The 14532-nt window shown below is 44.4% G+C and overlaps 1 protein-coding gene across 1 annotated transcript in view; it reads left to right on the top strand.

Annotated features, from left to right (window-relative positions):
- Positions 1-6159, top strand: part of T265_07200 (hypothetical protein) — a gene marked incomplete at both ends in the record, with an annotated part of 24418 nt that extends 18259 nt beyond the window's left edge. Inside the window, 3 exons of the mRNA XM_009172656.1 lie at positions 1119-1258; positions 5237-5414; positions 5515-6159. Coding sequence (XP_009170920.1) covers positions 1119-1258; positions 5237-5414; positions 5515-6056 — 860 coding nt within the window. The remainder of the gene's footprint in view (positions 1-1118; positions 1259-5236; positions 5415-5514) is intronic.
- Between the last annotated feature and the right edge of the window lie 8373 nt (positions 6160-14532).

Genomic DNA, 14532 nt, shown 5'->3' with positions numbered 1-14532 from the left:
TCAGCTCTTATGACATTTGGTTGTGGAAATGCATTCCATTCCGAAAGATGTTCAACGAGAGCCTCTACTCGTTTTGCGGATACCCGTAACCACGACCCCAACCCTTCGGCTTTCGCTATTCTTCTCGGAATCTCTTTTGACTAGTCTCATCTTCATGCTTTGGCTGTCTTCCTTCCCGATGACCATGTCGCTGAGTTTCCTGGTCATCACATCCCACCAGTGAAGTGTATCAAATGCTGCAAACGCATCCTCATGCCTGATTGTCCGGTATGCGCATCTCACCGTTTGTCAGTGGATGCGTAGTGTGGAAGGCATGTTAAATGCTCATGCATGTATTTTCAATTATATAAAAGTTCGTGTCTTTGTGAATGCTCATTAGATTTTCCGAGTGGATGCTGATGGGTTAGAAGTAAGATCCACTGGCCTCGGTAGAGAATTTTGGAAGCTAGCCCAATGACTGATATGTTTCTACGAGTCTTAGGAAGTGAGAACTATATCACCACATAGTTTGTTTTACGTGGGACGGAGGTTCAGCGTGGTCGACCTCTCCAAATAAGCCGTGTTTGGAACCGCCGCTCCAGTCTGTTTACCTGTCTATGCCTGCTGATAGGTCTGCCTGCCGGACGTGCACGGTACATTAACTTGCAGTTAATAGAAGCGACCAGAAGTTTCATGGAAGTTGGTTTCAGTGAGTCCAAGATGCGTCGTAGGAACCAAACGTGCTCAAGGATTTCTCGTATCATGGAAAATCGTAGTAATCCAATCCATACGCGGGAACCATGCAAACCCTATTGATGTAGATGGTATTTCGGAACCATACACATATTCATTGTTTATTTTATCTTCGTTGTGTAGATCTTTACAAGCTAATTAAAACACTTCCGAATTCCGTTCCACGAAGGTACCCATTACGTATTCTTTTTGAGTTCTTTATTGTATTGCCAATATGTTTTGGCCAGAAAACGGTGGATTCACAGAAACAAATGCGACTGTTTCTTTTTGATGTGTAACCCTCGGTATCGATCACCTGTGAGGTTAGTCATTAGTTCGCCTCGTGCACGTTTGAGACTTGCGCTTCCTCAGCCGATTATTTACCGTCGTTCACTCCCCGCGTACAGGTTGTGAAGTTCTTCGAGTACTTTTGAAAACCAGTCCCAGCCTACTGACGACTCCAAACAGACATGGACAACGACCGACAGAACTGTTGCAAACGTTATTCGATAGTGCGAATGAGGAGGAACGGAAAGAAGGTGATAAGGTAAAAGCTTCTACTTTGTTGATGGTATCATTGGTCACAATTGTCAGAGCACCGCAGATGAGATGGTGCCTCATATCTTGTGACGTTTTTTTAAACGGTTATTTGGTTTTCAGAGAACACATGCTGCACCTCGACAAAGTATGATCCAAGACATCCAGTTTACTACTTTCATGTCAAAACTTGGCATCCTGAAAAGTATGATAAACCAGCGGAATATCCCTTTCTTAAGCCAGAGAAGTACACCAATTCTGTGGATCTCTTCATAGATCTCCTGTATTTATGTTGCGATTCACTTGAAAAAGCGAACTGGGCAGTAGAGAGTTACTTTTTCCCAAGTTCTTGATATAATTGCAGGTGATCCGTTGTTATATTTTTGGCTCGTCTATTACATGCGCCAGGACTTCTGATTCAGTATGTCCTCACATATATTTGAAACGCCCTGATGCATACACCCGGATTAACAGTCCGAACTGTTACACAAACCCAGATGAGACGTTTCATCACCAATCGAGGTGACATCATCAGTGCGTTATTGGGGAGCGTAGTTGTGTGTAGCGGTGGGCTAGTGGTTGTGCGTTGAGTGGTGTTACGTGTGTGTTAATATACGTGCCGGTAGCTGGGGCTGACCTTTGATCGCGATTAATTGTTCGATCGGGCGGTTCCATTGGTTATCCTGTGTTCTCATTCGCCGACGCCCACGTGACCTTTGAGCTTGGCATCCCCTGCCTTTGTAATCTGGTCGATGCTGGAGTGACCTTTGTCCTTCCGAGTCCCGGCTTGTGACCTTTATTGACTTGACTCCAAAGCGTTCCTTGTTTCTTTGTTGGGAATCCAATATTCGTTCCTCCTTGAGTGTTCCGGTTGAGATGTTGGTCTTTTGCGCGTAGAGGTGCGTAACTTGGATCCAGTTGGATGCACCGGTTAATCGAACCTGCCGTGGAGTACCATGCTTCCAGAAATTCTCTTCCGTATCTCATGTCTCCATATATACCGAGAAGCACTGTGCAGCTGTTTCATACTTACTGGGAATCATTGGTAGTACGCGTCTCACGAAGCTCCAGAGAATTTTAAACCCGCAGTTTCCTGGCTAGTAGCTTGAACACTTACTAGTCGGGGGCAACTGATCAGCATTGTAAGTAACTCGCACTTGGTCGAACTAACTGTGGCTGTTGGTATCACTAACCTGAACCAAATCCAGTTTGGTACTTCTCTTGTTCTGGCGTGATTGCTATGCATGCCAAAGCTAGGAACTAACTTTGTTGTCTTCCGACAAGTTGAATATAAAACGAAATTGTTTCTACAGATAACTCATTCATTTGGTACGGTATTCTAGTTACCGCAATATATTTTCGTAAAGGAAACTATTCGCAAGGCGCAGTCCCTGAGTTTCCCTCAACCTAGGACTCCACTTGCTGAGGTGGTTTTGCACAGCAAATTCAGTTGAAGAATACCACCAATCGGAGATTCATTTCAGCCCCTTGCCAATACTAATGCAGTTAGCAAGTTATGCTTATATTTGGTCAGATGCGTACAATTTAGTGTTCAATTAGAACATAAGGTTGACGAAACCTCTATGCCCCATGAAGGATGAAACCTGTAGTGGGCTGTGGAAGAGTTTTTATATGCATTCCGGTAACACTATTATGATGAAATCAAACGCAATATTACCTGTCAAGGATTCAAATGGTACATGTGAAAGCGCTGTGTCGGACTTTCTCGATGAATAAATTTCTGAAGTTCTCTTTTGAGAGTATAGTCATCTCTTTATGTGAAACCAGGTGCAACAAATATGCCAAAGACCAACTGTTAGACGTTTCGTTTGTCTGTGACTATGGACCCGAATCTTGCCAAGAGAAGTCTAAGGACGTGGTCTTGTTGGCTGTGTGTGTGGCAAGTGGCAAACCCTACTTTCTTACTTCGCTATCTGTAGATTAATTCACTTAAGCTGCGTATTTCTTCCGAAGACAGAGTAGAGAGAATTTTAGTGTTATTCTCGTACAGTAAATTTAATAAAACTGTTTCTATGAATAATGCCTAATTGTACCGTATGAGTTGTGACGATGGTCTTCCTATACACTTCGATTGATGTCTGCTGAGGATCAAGCATGAGTCTTCTGCTGTAGGTCTTCCAGCGTAAAATTTGATCATGTCTACCGTCGTATAGTGCTCACTGTGTTCATCATTGCTACCGACCGAAATCGGGCTGCCTTTGAAAATGCTCTCTTCTGCTTGCACAAACTTCAAGCCCCGTGTTTGCAACACTTTTATGTTCAGCTGAGGTAGAGATTAGCTAACATGAGGGGAAATTCATCAAATAATTTTCTACTGAGTAATCGGAAACCAACACAGATAATGTCTCCATTGAGAACGAGTAACAGAAGCATAGTAAAACGTTTCTATCACTGGTCGGTTCGCGCTTGGGAGGACGTTGGTGGTTTGTCAGATGAAGTGGATGATACTTGCGTCTGGCAAGCACTTGAGGAATAAACCAGTGGAAAATGCGGAACGCTTTCGCCTGGCGAATTGACTGCTATTCACTTTTCAGCCATGTGGTATGGTTCATTCCCTTGTCTCAGAAGTGATGTGCCGTTGTTGGGCATGCGGAGTCATCAGATTTTGGTCTATAACACCAATCGTCCATAGCCCATATTCCCTAAGACTGAACACAAGCTTCCCTTCGATATTCTCGTACGGCTGCAATTACTATGCGCCCTAATGTTCATGAATGTCACGATTTTCATAAAGGAAACTACTCACAAAGTTGCTGAAAACTCTTGGACAGCCCACGACCGGTTACGCCCTTTTTGGGGCTCATCAGGTAGGCGCAGTCCCCGAGTTTGCGTCAACCTTATGTTCTACTTGAATCCGAATTGGACTGTTTTCGAGAAATACACTCATTTGCAAATCAACTTGGTTTTCACGAGAGACTCAACTGAATCCCTGGGGTGGCCTGTGTGCAGCACATTCACTTGTAGAATATCGTAAACGAGAGATTCAGTTGAGTCTCTCGTGAAAACCAAATTGATTTGCGAATGAGTGTATTTCTCGAAAGTCACGATTTCTTTAAACACCTCCGACTGGGATGGAGTCTCAAGCTTTTAGAGACAAACTGGTCACTGTGGGAAAGCTGTTTAATTTTTCAACCGGCGTCTCATTCAAAGAAAGTCTTCATCAGGGTTGGATGTACTTTTTTGTAAACGCGGTTGCACAATGGAAGCTTATATTGATCTAGTAGCATTCGTGATATTGCCGGTGTCCAAATCAGTTGTTTTCGAATAGATATTCGTTGTTTTCTTCTCTCACTTCGAAGGAGCACCCTCTTTGGGAGCAGTAGTGTAGTTCCCCGTCGATGGTGATGTGGATACGTTTAGAATTGTTAATGGCATTCCGGGATTTCAATGGAAAGACCTCGGTCTACGATACTTTTGTGCGGGATATTGTATCTGACTTCCTTGTTTGTACTGCATCTCTCGAACGTCCTAAACATTTCGTGAATAATTTTCGATCACTATGTAAAACAAGAAAAACAACCTTCGCTCTTACTACATCTGCCCCATAGAAAAACCTGGTCTCACCTAGTACTTTCAAGAAAATATCACTGTCGTCTATGATGTCACATATCTGAACTCCCAATTCACACGGGATTCATTAACTCATTTGCTACACAGGCCACGTAGATTTGCGCCTGCTGCTCAAAGTTCCGTCTTGCTTGCTCTGAGTACATGCTATATTACTTAATGTCACACTTCACTATACCATACTATGCTGCCATATTCTACCATACTCTTCTACTGTGCCACACCTTGCAAGAGGTCTGGTACATTATGGCATTATGATAACTATCTCGGCTGGTGAGCTGTCATGATCGTTCTCCTTTGTCAACCACCTGTCTTTTGGAATAAGTGCCAGCTGTGACATATTCATTGTAGTGTTCATCAGTGTGCTTGCCATTTACGCAGGTTTTGTTCTCATTTCTAGATCCTCATGTCAGAAATGGCAACCGAATCCACCAGCAGTCGATATTTGACCAACCCTCAGGCAGATGAGTCTACTTCCTTCTGCAGGACAGCTGAGTGTGCTTTCTTCGATGAAGATGAGTCATATGAGGGCTTCACCCACACGGAACCATCTTATGCTTGGGAGGACTATTTCTCCGGTGTGTGTATCATCATTCATCAGCTTGAGTTATCAAATCCTCTTGGTTTTTCAATTGTTCTCCAGCATTGTCTATATATGCTTTATTTGTCTCATTTCAGGATTCAGTGACCAGCCGTGGAAATCACACTTGGACACAATTAGGGAAGAGTTCGAACTACGAAACAGGTCTTCAGTTCCTCGCGATAACGCAACGCGCAAGAACGCGCCAACACCTGAACCTTCAACAGACGAACAACGGGCCTCGTTTTTCCGACGCCATGAGGCCGCCATATCCCGAAAGAGGGCAAGTCAAGCGGAAATTACATTGGAACAATTCCAAGAGAAATGGAATCAATTTACTCTGTTAGATACACAGATAGCTTCGATTGCCGAAATACCATGGCCTCCTTTTTGCGACAAGATTGAGCGGACGAATCAGAGGTCATCTGCGGAGCTGCGAATTGATGCTGTGTTGAAGTTTGTGGGTGATTCGGTTCAATCTCTCAGGCGATTACAGGTTGACTGGCATCCTGATCGATTCTCATCTCGATTTGGCGCTCGTCTTAAAGCTGAACTCAAGCAAGAGGTTGGCAAAAAGGTGGTTGCAATATCCCAACTTCTCAATACAGCCATGGATACTCTGCGCAAAAGACAGAGCTAAGCCCCCAGACTTCAATCATCAAATCTAAGTTTTTATCTTATTTTATATGTAGCGGTGTACGATCTATGAAACTTTGTGAATCTGACGATTTCCTCTATTGTAATTGGGGTAACATGGTATACTATTAACTTATTTGAACCACCCAGGTACCAGTGAACCTGGCATCATCCGTTGGGAACCAGAATACCCATGTTGTCAGAGGCTATTATTAACGCTAAACTGAGTCTTTCGTCATTCAGAATGCACAGACGGTAAGCCACTGGATATCGAAGACTGAATATTCAAAAGGCAACAGTCAAATTGTCATTGACTTAGAATTGCACTCAAATCCATTACTCCACTCTGGCGGCATAGCCTAGACAGTATCGTCATGTAGCGAAGAGTCTTATCGCTGGATCAACTGTTTCCTGCGACCATTCGTACGGTCTAAAGTATGGACGAACTTCCTGCTCTCGTTCGTTGGTTGACCTATTCCGATTATTCGTCGGACTTGTCTCTGGGTCCTGATGTTTGTCGAAACAAACTGGACTGTTGCCTAGCCGCTCTGCTGCTGCACTGAAGCTCGCGACTATCATGATAAACCCTTGCGGCAGACTTCGACTCCAAGTTAACTGATGGATAATCATGGGCCCTTCAGTTCCCTGGGTTTGCAATAGGCGGCGCCTATCCACACATTTGAAGCATCCTCCTCTTGGGAGCTTTCCCACTACGGTCATTTGACGGATCAACAAATGAAGCTTTGGCGTTTGATAACTCACTTGACTACAGGCTGTGTAGTTTGAATTCCCTCTGCAGTATTACAAACAAACACATAAATCTTGGTATTATTTCTAATAAGCCCATATTTTTCTGTGCTGGAACGATCGTTGATAGTACATTTGAAAGATGTGCACAAATGTGAAAAGGTGGCTTTGGCATTCTGCGAATAGACACAATAGGGGCACGGTGTGATCTCCGTCAAAACACCCATGTGAGCTTGAGTATCGCCGTCATATGCATAGGCGGTTGAACGACCCGTGCGGGTACTTGTTAGGTAGCGCAATAGGTCTGAAGACTGCCCCAGAACCTTAATGTCTACTATGTTGTAGGCGTGCACCGTTTTTTCCTCAGCTCGAGTGGGAGTGACCAATAAAAGGCAGTCCTACTCACTCTGTTCCTGCTCTTGCTCTCGCCAATACATTTTCCTCCAATGGGCATACATCGTCAGATGGGCAGCTGCCACTTATCTACTCCAATGCGTTATCGCTTCCCGGTGAGACGTTCAAAATCGCGTATGACACCATTAACAAAAGGAGTCGGCTGTTTAGCTGATCACCACCTGTCCGAACGGAGTTTAAAATCTAGCTCCGCCAATGACACTGCGACAAGTGTGACAGCGAACGCGTCAGGATTGTCGTAAGACGTCTCTTTAATATGAAAATCCGGCTGTTGCAACGGCATCAACTTGCCTCCGCGCTGACAGACTTTACGCAATCTAGTCCCCTGGCAGAAGTGTAGTGTGGCTTGAATCACTGGATCTCGAAGATAGCAGTCATCTATGTCAAGCAATTGCGATCAAAACGCTCCCACCACTGTGACAACAACCTGATTATAAAACGAAGTGTTTACAGAATCTCACTCCCATTCAGACAAGGAGGCCATGAGACAGCATCTAAATAACGCTTGAAGTGACCTGGCTCTGCAACTCCTTTGCACTAAGGGCAGATGGTGTAGGAAAGGAAGTGTCGAGGCTGTAGAGTCCGATGCTCAGTGGCAGCACAAGTTTTTCTACAATTCTTTGCAGCCGTGGGTTTAGTACACAAACGGTCCAATTTCCCCGAACGCTCACACGAGAATGTAGTGGGTGTCAGCTTCGTACGTGTCGTATATATTATGGCCCGAACCGACTGACGAACGTCCATCGGACCATGGTGGACAGTTTACCCTGAAGGAGACTAAAACACTCTGAGTTTTGCCCAACTATCGAATTGACAGAGCAGATAAGAATACCACTGAGATTTTGCGAGATATACGAGCGAGACGGGCTTGCAAAGAAACTATCCAAGCATAACGGTCCAACCCCATAAAACAGTTTTTCAAATGAACAGAATGATCGTGAGAAAGGAATTTCCACCAGGGTTCAGTGGTGTCCCAATGGTGCCACTCTACAAATGGAACTGGAGCAAGAATACACCTCGCTACTACAGATGAAGCAGCATACTGATGGTTGCAGACAAGTTCCTGTCTTGAGTATCTCTCGACGGCTTAATGGCTAAATTGATCGAAATATACACCTCTCGGGTCACAAACAAATGGATCTGATATCTGCTGTACAGCAGCTACAAAAACACCCAGGGAACAGTTCTAGATGCCCGTGTCTTCCGAAAATTCAGGATGGTATTCGCCATCCTCATCTCAGAAGCATTTTGGATAGTACTGAGGAATTGGGAATGAAAATGCAAACGAATGGACAGGCCTCAAATGATTTCGAAGTCTTCACTGACGTATAACTGGTCTGTGACCTTGCATCCGCCCTCTTTAGTATGATCCAACTGCCGTCGTGGATGTGACTTGTGATGACGGTACCGACGTTCACTACAAGTGTTGGAGCATCTGTTCACTATTATACGTTTTGGTGGGAGGAGACCAGTCCACTTTATAGCGTTACATACCATTGTTTCTGACCTGAGATTTTGTTGGCCTCTGGAAGTCGCTCATTTATCAAATTACCTACATCATCAAGTCGTGGTATAGCATATTAGACATTCTACCTATGAAGTGGTAATCTCAACAGCACTGAACTTTTCCGAACTTCCCTTCACTTCGCAGGATATCGACCGGCCATCTCATTCCTGTTTGCCAGAGGGAATCGAAAACCCAAACAACCGAGAAGTAGGTCATGAATTTTTGGATACTGTGACTGTCGACAATAATGTTCTTGAAAACCCTCATGGTCTGAGCTCAAATACCGTCAACTGTCCGAATGTGCCAACTTCCGCAGTGTTTGAATGTACCCAGCTAAACAAAGAAAATATTTCGACGGCGCGTCACACGCGGATCGAATTTAGCTGAACAAATGCCAATTCAGCGAAGATTTTAATTTGTTTGACTTTGGAGTCCATAGCCGTTGATAATCCAAAGTGTAAGTGGCTTTCAAATGAACAAGTGGATGCAGTGACTCTATCTTAAAGGTTTTTGCGTTTCACAAGAAAGAAAAGGGACTTACATGAACCAAATATCCGTTAGAAGCCTCAGGGCCAACGGTCCTTGAGATTTTTCATCTAACTCGAGTGATAATGAGAAAGGTAGGTCGAACATATGGCTTACTCAACATTGAGTTGTCCTTCCAGCGGAAGCAAATATTCTTGGGGTGGATTTCTCAATGTTTTGTGGATGATAGAGATTTGTGTATAGCCATCAGAAAACACAGGAACGCACAGTATAGTGTCGGGTTATGAATCTTCTCTTCCTACCACGGCGGCTAAGTCCAGTGTGCCGTTGTCTTTTGAAAACCCCACGGTCGCTGCCTACTACCTGCTCCAGATACTGATGTGAAGCATATTCAGTATTGTTGTCTTGTTGCTTGCGCTTGAATATGGGGTGCCAGACAGGTGAACACCCCCAAGCTTCGGTGTACGAGTATCGCATCATTCCAGAACTGAGACGCAGGTCCATGTATCAGGGTGCACATATGAATTCCGTGGTGTTCCGATGCGGAGATCCGTCATAAATAGATGGAACCCTCTTGCTGCGTGACGGTTTGCCAGCTTTGGAGCACGTTCATTTCAGCCTTTGCAGACTCTTGTCTCCAGGGTTTGTCGGTAGAAAAAAGCCTGAAAACGCGCTCTTCTGACCTGCGCATTCAGTCGCTCAGGGAGTGGCATCTTGAACCAACCATTCACAACCGCTGTCCAAACCTTTTTTCCCGTAAAATTTCAAACAAGTTGGCCGACAAACTGCTCATTTGCGCACTGTTAATCCCCTACTTATAAATTTTCGCTCCACTACCAAAACCCGGACGCAGGATTCCAAGACTCTAGCTAGTATTTTGGCAAATTCATCCCTCAGACAAATGACTACAAACAGTGGCTAATTCCACGAAGTGGAATGCGGGCTTTGAAATGGCACTTTGTGCAAAAGTGACGGCTCGTCTGCCTAACTGCCTATTATTAAATATGAAGTTTAAGAAGCCCGATTTTCCACCTTCACAAGGGCTGACATCGGTCAGAGAAATAGTCGATTCTTACTTGTGGTTTTTATTTATGCACCCAACAATTAAAGATCATACGGATTACGCGGACTTATGGATCAGGCTAATCAGTGACGATCGTTTCTACATCGTGAGGCTCTCATCACTTTTGAAACAACTGAATAAAGTGCGCGATGATGCAGGTAGTTTACTCCTTACGAAATTATTTACTACGGATCAACCAAATACTGTGCTGTTCAACAGTAAAAGAGTTTTTATTCTGTACATAAGTTCGAAATCCTTTTTAAAGGATCGGTTGGTGGATACTATGGGCAGCGCGTGCGAGTCTAACGTCGTGTGATGAACATGACTGATACTCTATTCGTCGCTCTATTCATTATTCTCTTGTTTTAATATTCCATATGCTGTACATATTCGCCAATTCGAATACATACGTGCTGGTTGTTACGCTTCGCTGAATCCTGGATTTCTAGTTCGTCTGGTTATACCGATATACGCACGAGACTTAATTCTCAAACGTCGAATACCTCCGGAAGCCTTCGAAAGATGGCGAGAGATGCCTAGCAATAAAGTTAGGGTCAAATTAGTTTACATCTTTCGTCCTTAAATGGACACCTGCTGGGACTGCGAATATCCCGCTACAATCTACATGCATATGCTCAGAATCCTCCCCATGTGTGTCACGCAATATCACTTGCCCGACGGGTTTGACTGGAAAAGAATCAGTTGCAGCAGACCCAGGCGAATGTATTAAGGACGAAACATATTTTTAGAAGATGTGTTTTAAACAAGCTGGTTGGTAGCAAAAAACGTAGCGCACAGAGAAATTTTGACTGGAAAGCGATAAGGTAAAGGAACATGAACAAATGTTCAAAGTCCGAGCTCCCTTAGTCCATCGATGGGGAAAACGTGCTGAATTAAAACAAATGCTGCAGAGCGTTTGTGTGCTCACTTAAGTAGGACAATGAAGCAGGCAGGATCATGCCCTTGAGCAAAACACGAAGAAATAGCACCAATTCCGAATGGACAACCAGGTGCATAGGAGATGGCATATGGCTCCAGAAACTTAAAATAGCTTACTATTGCTATGACCAATTGCGCAACCGGATAGGAATACATTCCAGCCATTCGAACCCATTTCACATTTCTAAACCCCCAGGATTAAGGTAAGACTCCATTTTGGCATGTGCGCTCTTATTTGTACGCCATTTGCCGAGTTTGTAAGAAGAAAGCCCTTTATTTAAAAAAGCGTCTGTTGCGATGCTGCTCACTTAAAAGACACCGAAAACCCGACTGGCACCTTGCGTCGGTCAGAATAGTTGGCGTAGTGAAGCAAAATTTCCTGACCCCTCGTACCTGACCTCGTACCATCTGTCCTGAGCAACAAGCTTAACCTAATAGTAAAAATATACAACGGTGCTGCTTGTGCGCAACTGCTTTTGGCACGTGAGTCTTACGGCGATGCATGGCTCATCTTGCTTCTGCAGTTTTGGCCACGTCGACAACTGGCATGATTTATTTGGACCGGTGTGCATGGACTCGGTGAGAATGTATAGCCGAGGTAAACGACCTTCAAGTTGTGTATTACTTCGACAGTTCCGTTTCAAGAGCCTGTCCAGCACGCCATCTGACTTAGATGATCGTGCGCAAGCGTGCCGTGGGCAACGCCATCTACGTGTATGATGCAGTCGTGAAGAGTGATAAGTCCATAAAGTTTACTGCACAAACCACCGAAAGATCATTGAACTGCTTACCAATGCATATGATAGAGTTCAATGTTTGCATTATCCTGAAGGCGCTGTGACTGCCGTTTTTAGTCCGTCTTTCTTCTCGAAACCTATCTGTCGCCGACGAGATCCGGCTTGCAAGTATACCTGGCCACAAAGAGTACGATGAATATTTCGTTGCTGGGTGGTTGTGAAGGTGAGTCATGTAGCAACTGCTGATTGGTCGAGGACAGGAATGGATAATTTTGACCGGACTAGGTGTAACTTTTGGAGTTTATAAGGAAATTTCGAGTCATCTCCACTGACAGATTTGGTGCTGACATATGGTCGCTAATGTACTTGATCCATCGTTCCAACGGAGAGGCAAAAGCAGCTCTAAAAATGTGTATTACTATGGAAAATAATGGGTTCTTTATAGCCGTAGACATCCTCCATAAGAAATTCGGACAACCGCACTACATAGCCCAAAGTTTCATCAGCAGTATACTGATAGGAGGCACCAGAGCTGCTGAGGACACAAATGCTCTGAGGGAACCGGTCTGTTAGATAAATAGCTGTGAGATTGCTCTCACACGGATGCCATACACTGTCGGTCTGAATTGTTCGACAAACCTGAATCATTTCGTTATACGCCCGCCAAGGAATATCCAACGCAAATAGGTGAAGTTAGCCGAAAGCATTATACACGGAGCTGTCCATTTGCCAGCTAATTCAGTCATTTGAAAGAAGTTGTCGGCATTGGCAAATGTTTTCGAGCAGCTAGCCAATGGTGCTAGTTGCGTGTATAGTGGAGGTGATGGCCATTTCATCAACGCACAAAGTTGAGTGCGCGTAAGCTGCGCTTTAATTGCCTGGGGCCTCAACCATCTAGCAGACGGATGATGAATAACTTATGGCTTCGTTGTACATGGAGGTGCCAAAAAACAAACACAAACAACCAATATAAAATGCATAAAAGAGCGGGAGACAATTGAAAGTGGCGCGCCATGTGGATTATTTCTTCGGCCTACGGTGGGGGTTGCGTGGGCTCCAGGGGCATAGTTTTTTAAGGTTTTGAGTAACTTGCCTGCCTTCTGTGGGTCATCGGCCGAACAAACCATCATCGGCTCCGAAACCCCTCTACAGCGTTTAGAGTGTGGAACACAATGGTTGTTGTTCCGACCAGGGTGACGGTATCCATGGCGACAAACGAGAGCCACTCAAAGGAAGGAGTCTCATCAAAAAAATCTCTTCGCATTATGCACAAGTGACACCCAAGGCGCGCCGTTCTTTTAACGAGTGACAAAAGCAAAATGGTTTTCGGATTTGCGATACAATTATTCCTGTTTGAAGTTTGCTACCGACTTGCACAATCGTTAATTGATTTGGTGTGTTTGATTCCTGACGCATAGCCTATTCGAGTCGGGTACTGCAAAAAAACTATCACTTATCCCATCGAGATATTGTTCTTTTGGTCCTCGTGGACAGGTATTTAATTTTTCGGGTCAGAAAGGTAGCGATGGCACTCAAACTGATGGCCGAAGTGTACTAAACTGTCTGTCAGGTGGCAACGAAGATAGCGGTCCTAATGAGGTCCCTCAGGGGCAAAATATGTATTTCCGGATGGTGATTGTGCTAAAAACGAGACTATGGTGAATGACAGAACCGGTTTCTATGCCCCGAGATAGCCAAGCCTTATGTTGACCCCAGAACTTTGACTAACTCTGGAGCTCAGACTGGTTCTGTATATACAGAACTAAATTTGTCCCCGTGCACTGAATGAGTTCGCCATATGGAAATCACGTGATGTCATCTTGTGAATAAAAAAACCCGCATCTATCGGTGATGATGAGAAGCAGGTGGTTCAAACCAAGCACGAAGGATTGGTTGTTTTCTTCATTCCAAAGGTTTTCACGTGATCCCAGTGATCAGAAATGGGCGAATTGGGGGGACCATTACTCTTTCGCTTTTCGAGGGCTTCTCCCACCGGGACAGTAGCCAGAGGCTGAAGCAACGTCTACCGATAATGCAACGGAGTTTAAGACATCAAGAGTGGATGCCTCTATAGCAACTGTAAACTGCTCTTTTTCACCAGAGGCTGAACGTCTACCGATAATGCAACGGAGTTTAAGACATCAAGAGTGGATGCCTCTATAGCAACTGTAAACTGCTCTTTTTCATTCATGCTATCATCTTCTTTTACCCCATCATTATCGGTCACATCGCTGTACAAAAGTTCGTTTTACTGAAATACAACCGCTACCGCCCGCTTGTTGGCTCCAACGTGACTTGGAGACCTTTGCTGAGTGACTGTTTTTGCGACTGCCGGTTGGCTATAATTGACCGCTGCTAACACTAAACGTGAACAAACATTTCAGCTACAAACACTGGACTAATATATTCACACTTGTGGATTAATATTTCGATTACCGGAGACCTGGAATACCAGGAAGATAGAACTATTCTTGCTGTGGTGGTTCAACGGAATACGGAAATACGGAACCTCCTATTTTGAACTGTGAGTCAAGATCTACTTAGATTTTTCTCCTTGTGACTTTGTATCTGGCTTACATTGGTAATT

Source organism: Opisthorchis viverrini (genome assembly GCF_000715545.1).
Source record: "Opisthorchis viverrini unplaced genomic scaffold opera_v5_162, whole genome shotgun sequence".
NCBI lineage: Eukaryota > Metazoa > Platyhelminthes > Trematoda > Opisthorchiida > Opisthorchiidae > Opisthorchis > Opisthorchis viverrini.
Note: the sequence above shows the minus strand (reverse complement) of the source record. Positions and strands in the feature narration are given on the sequence as shown.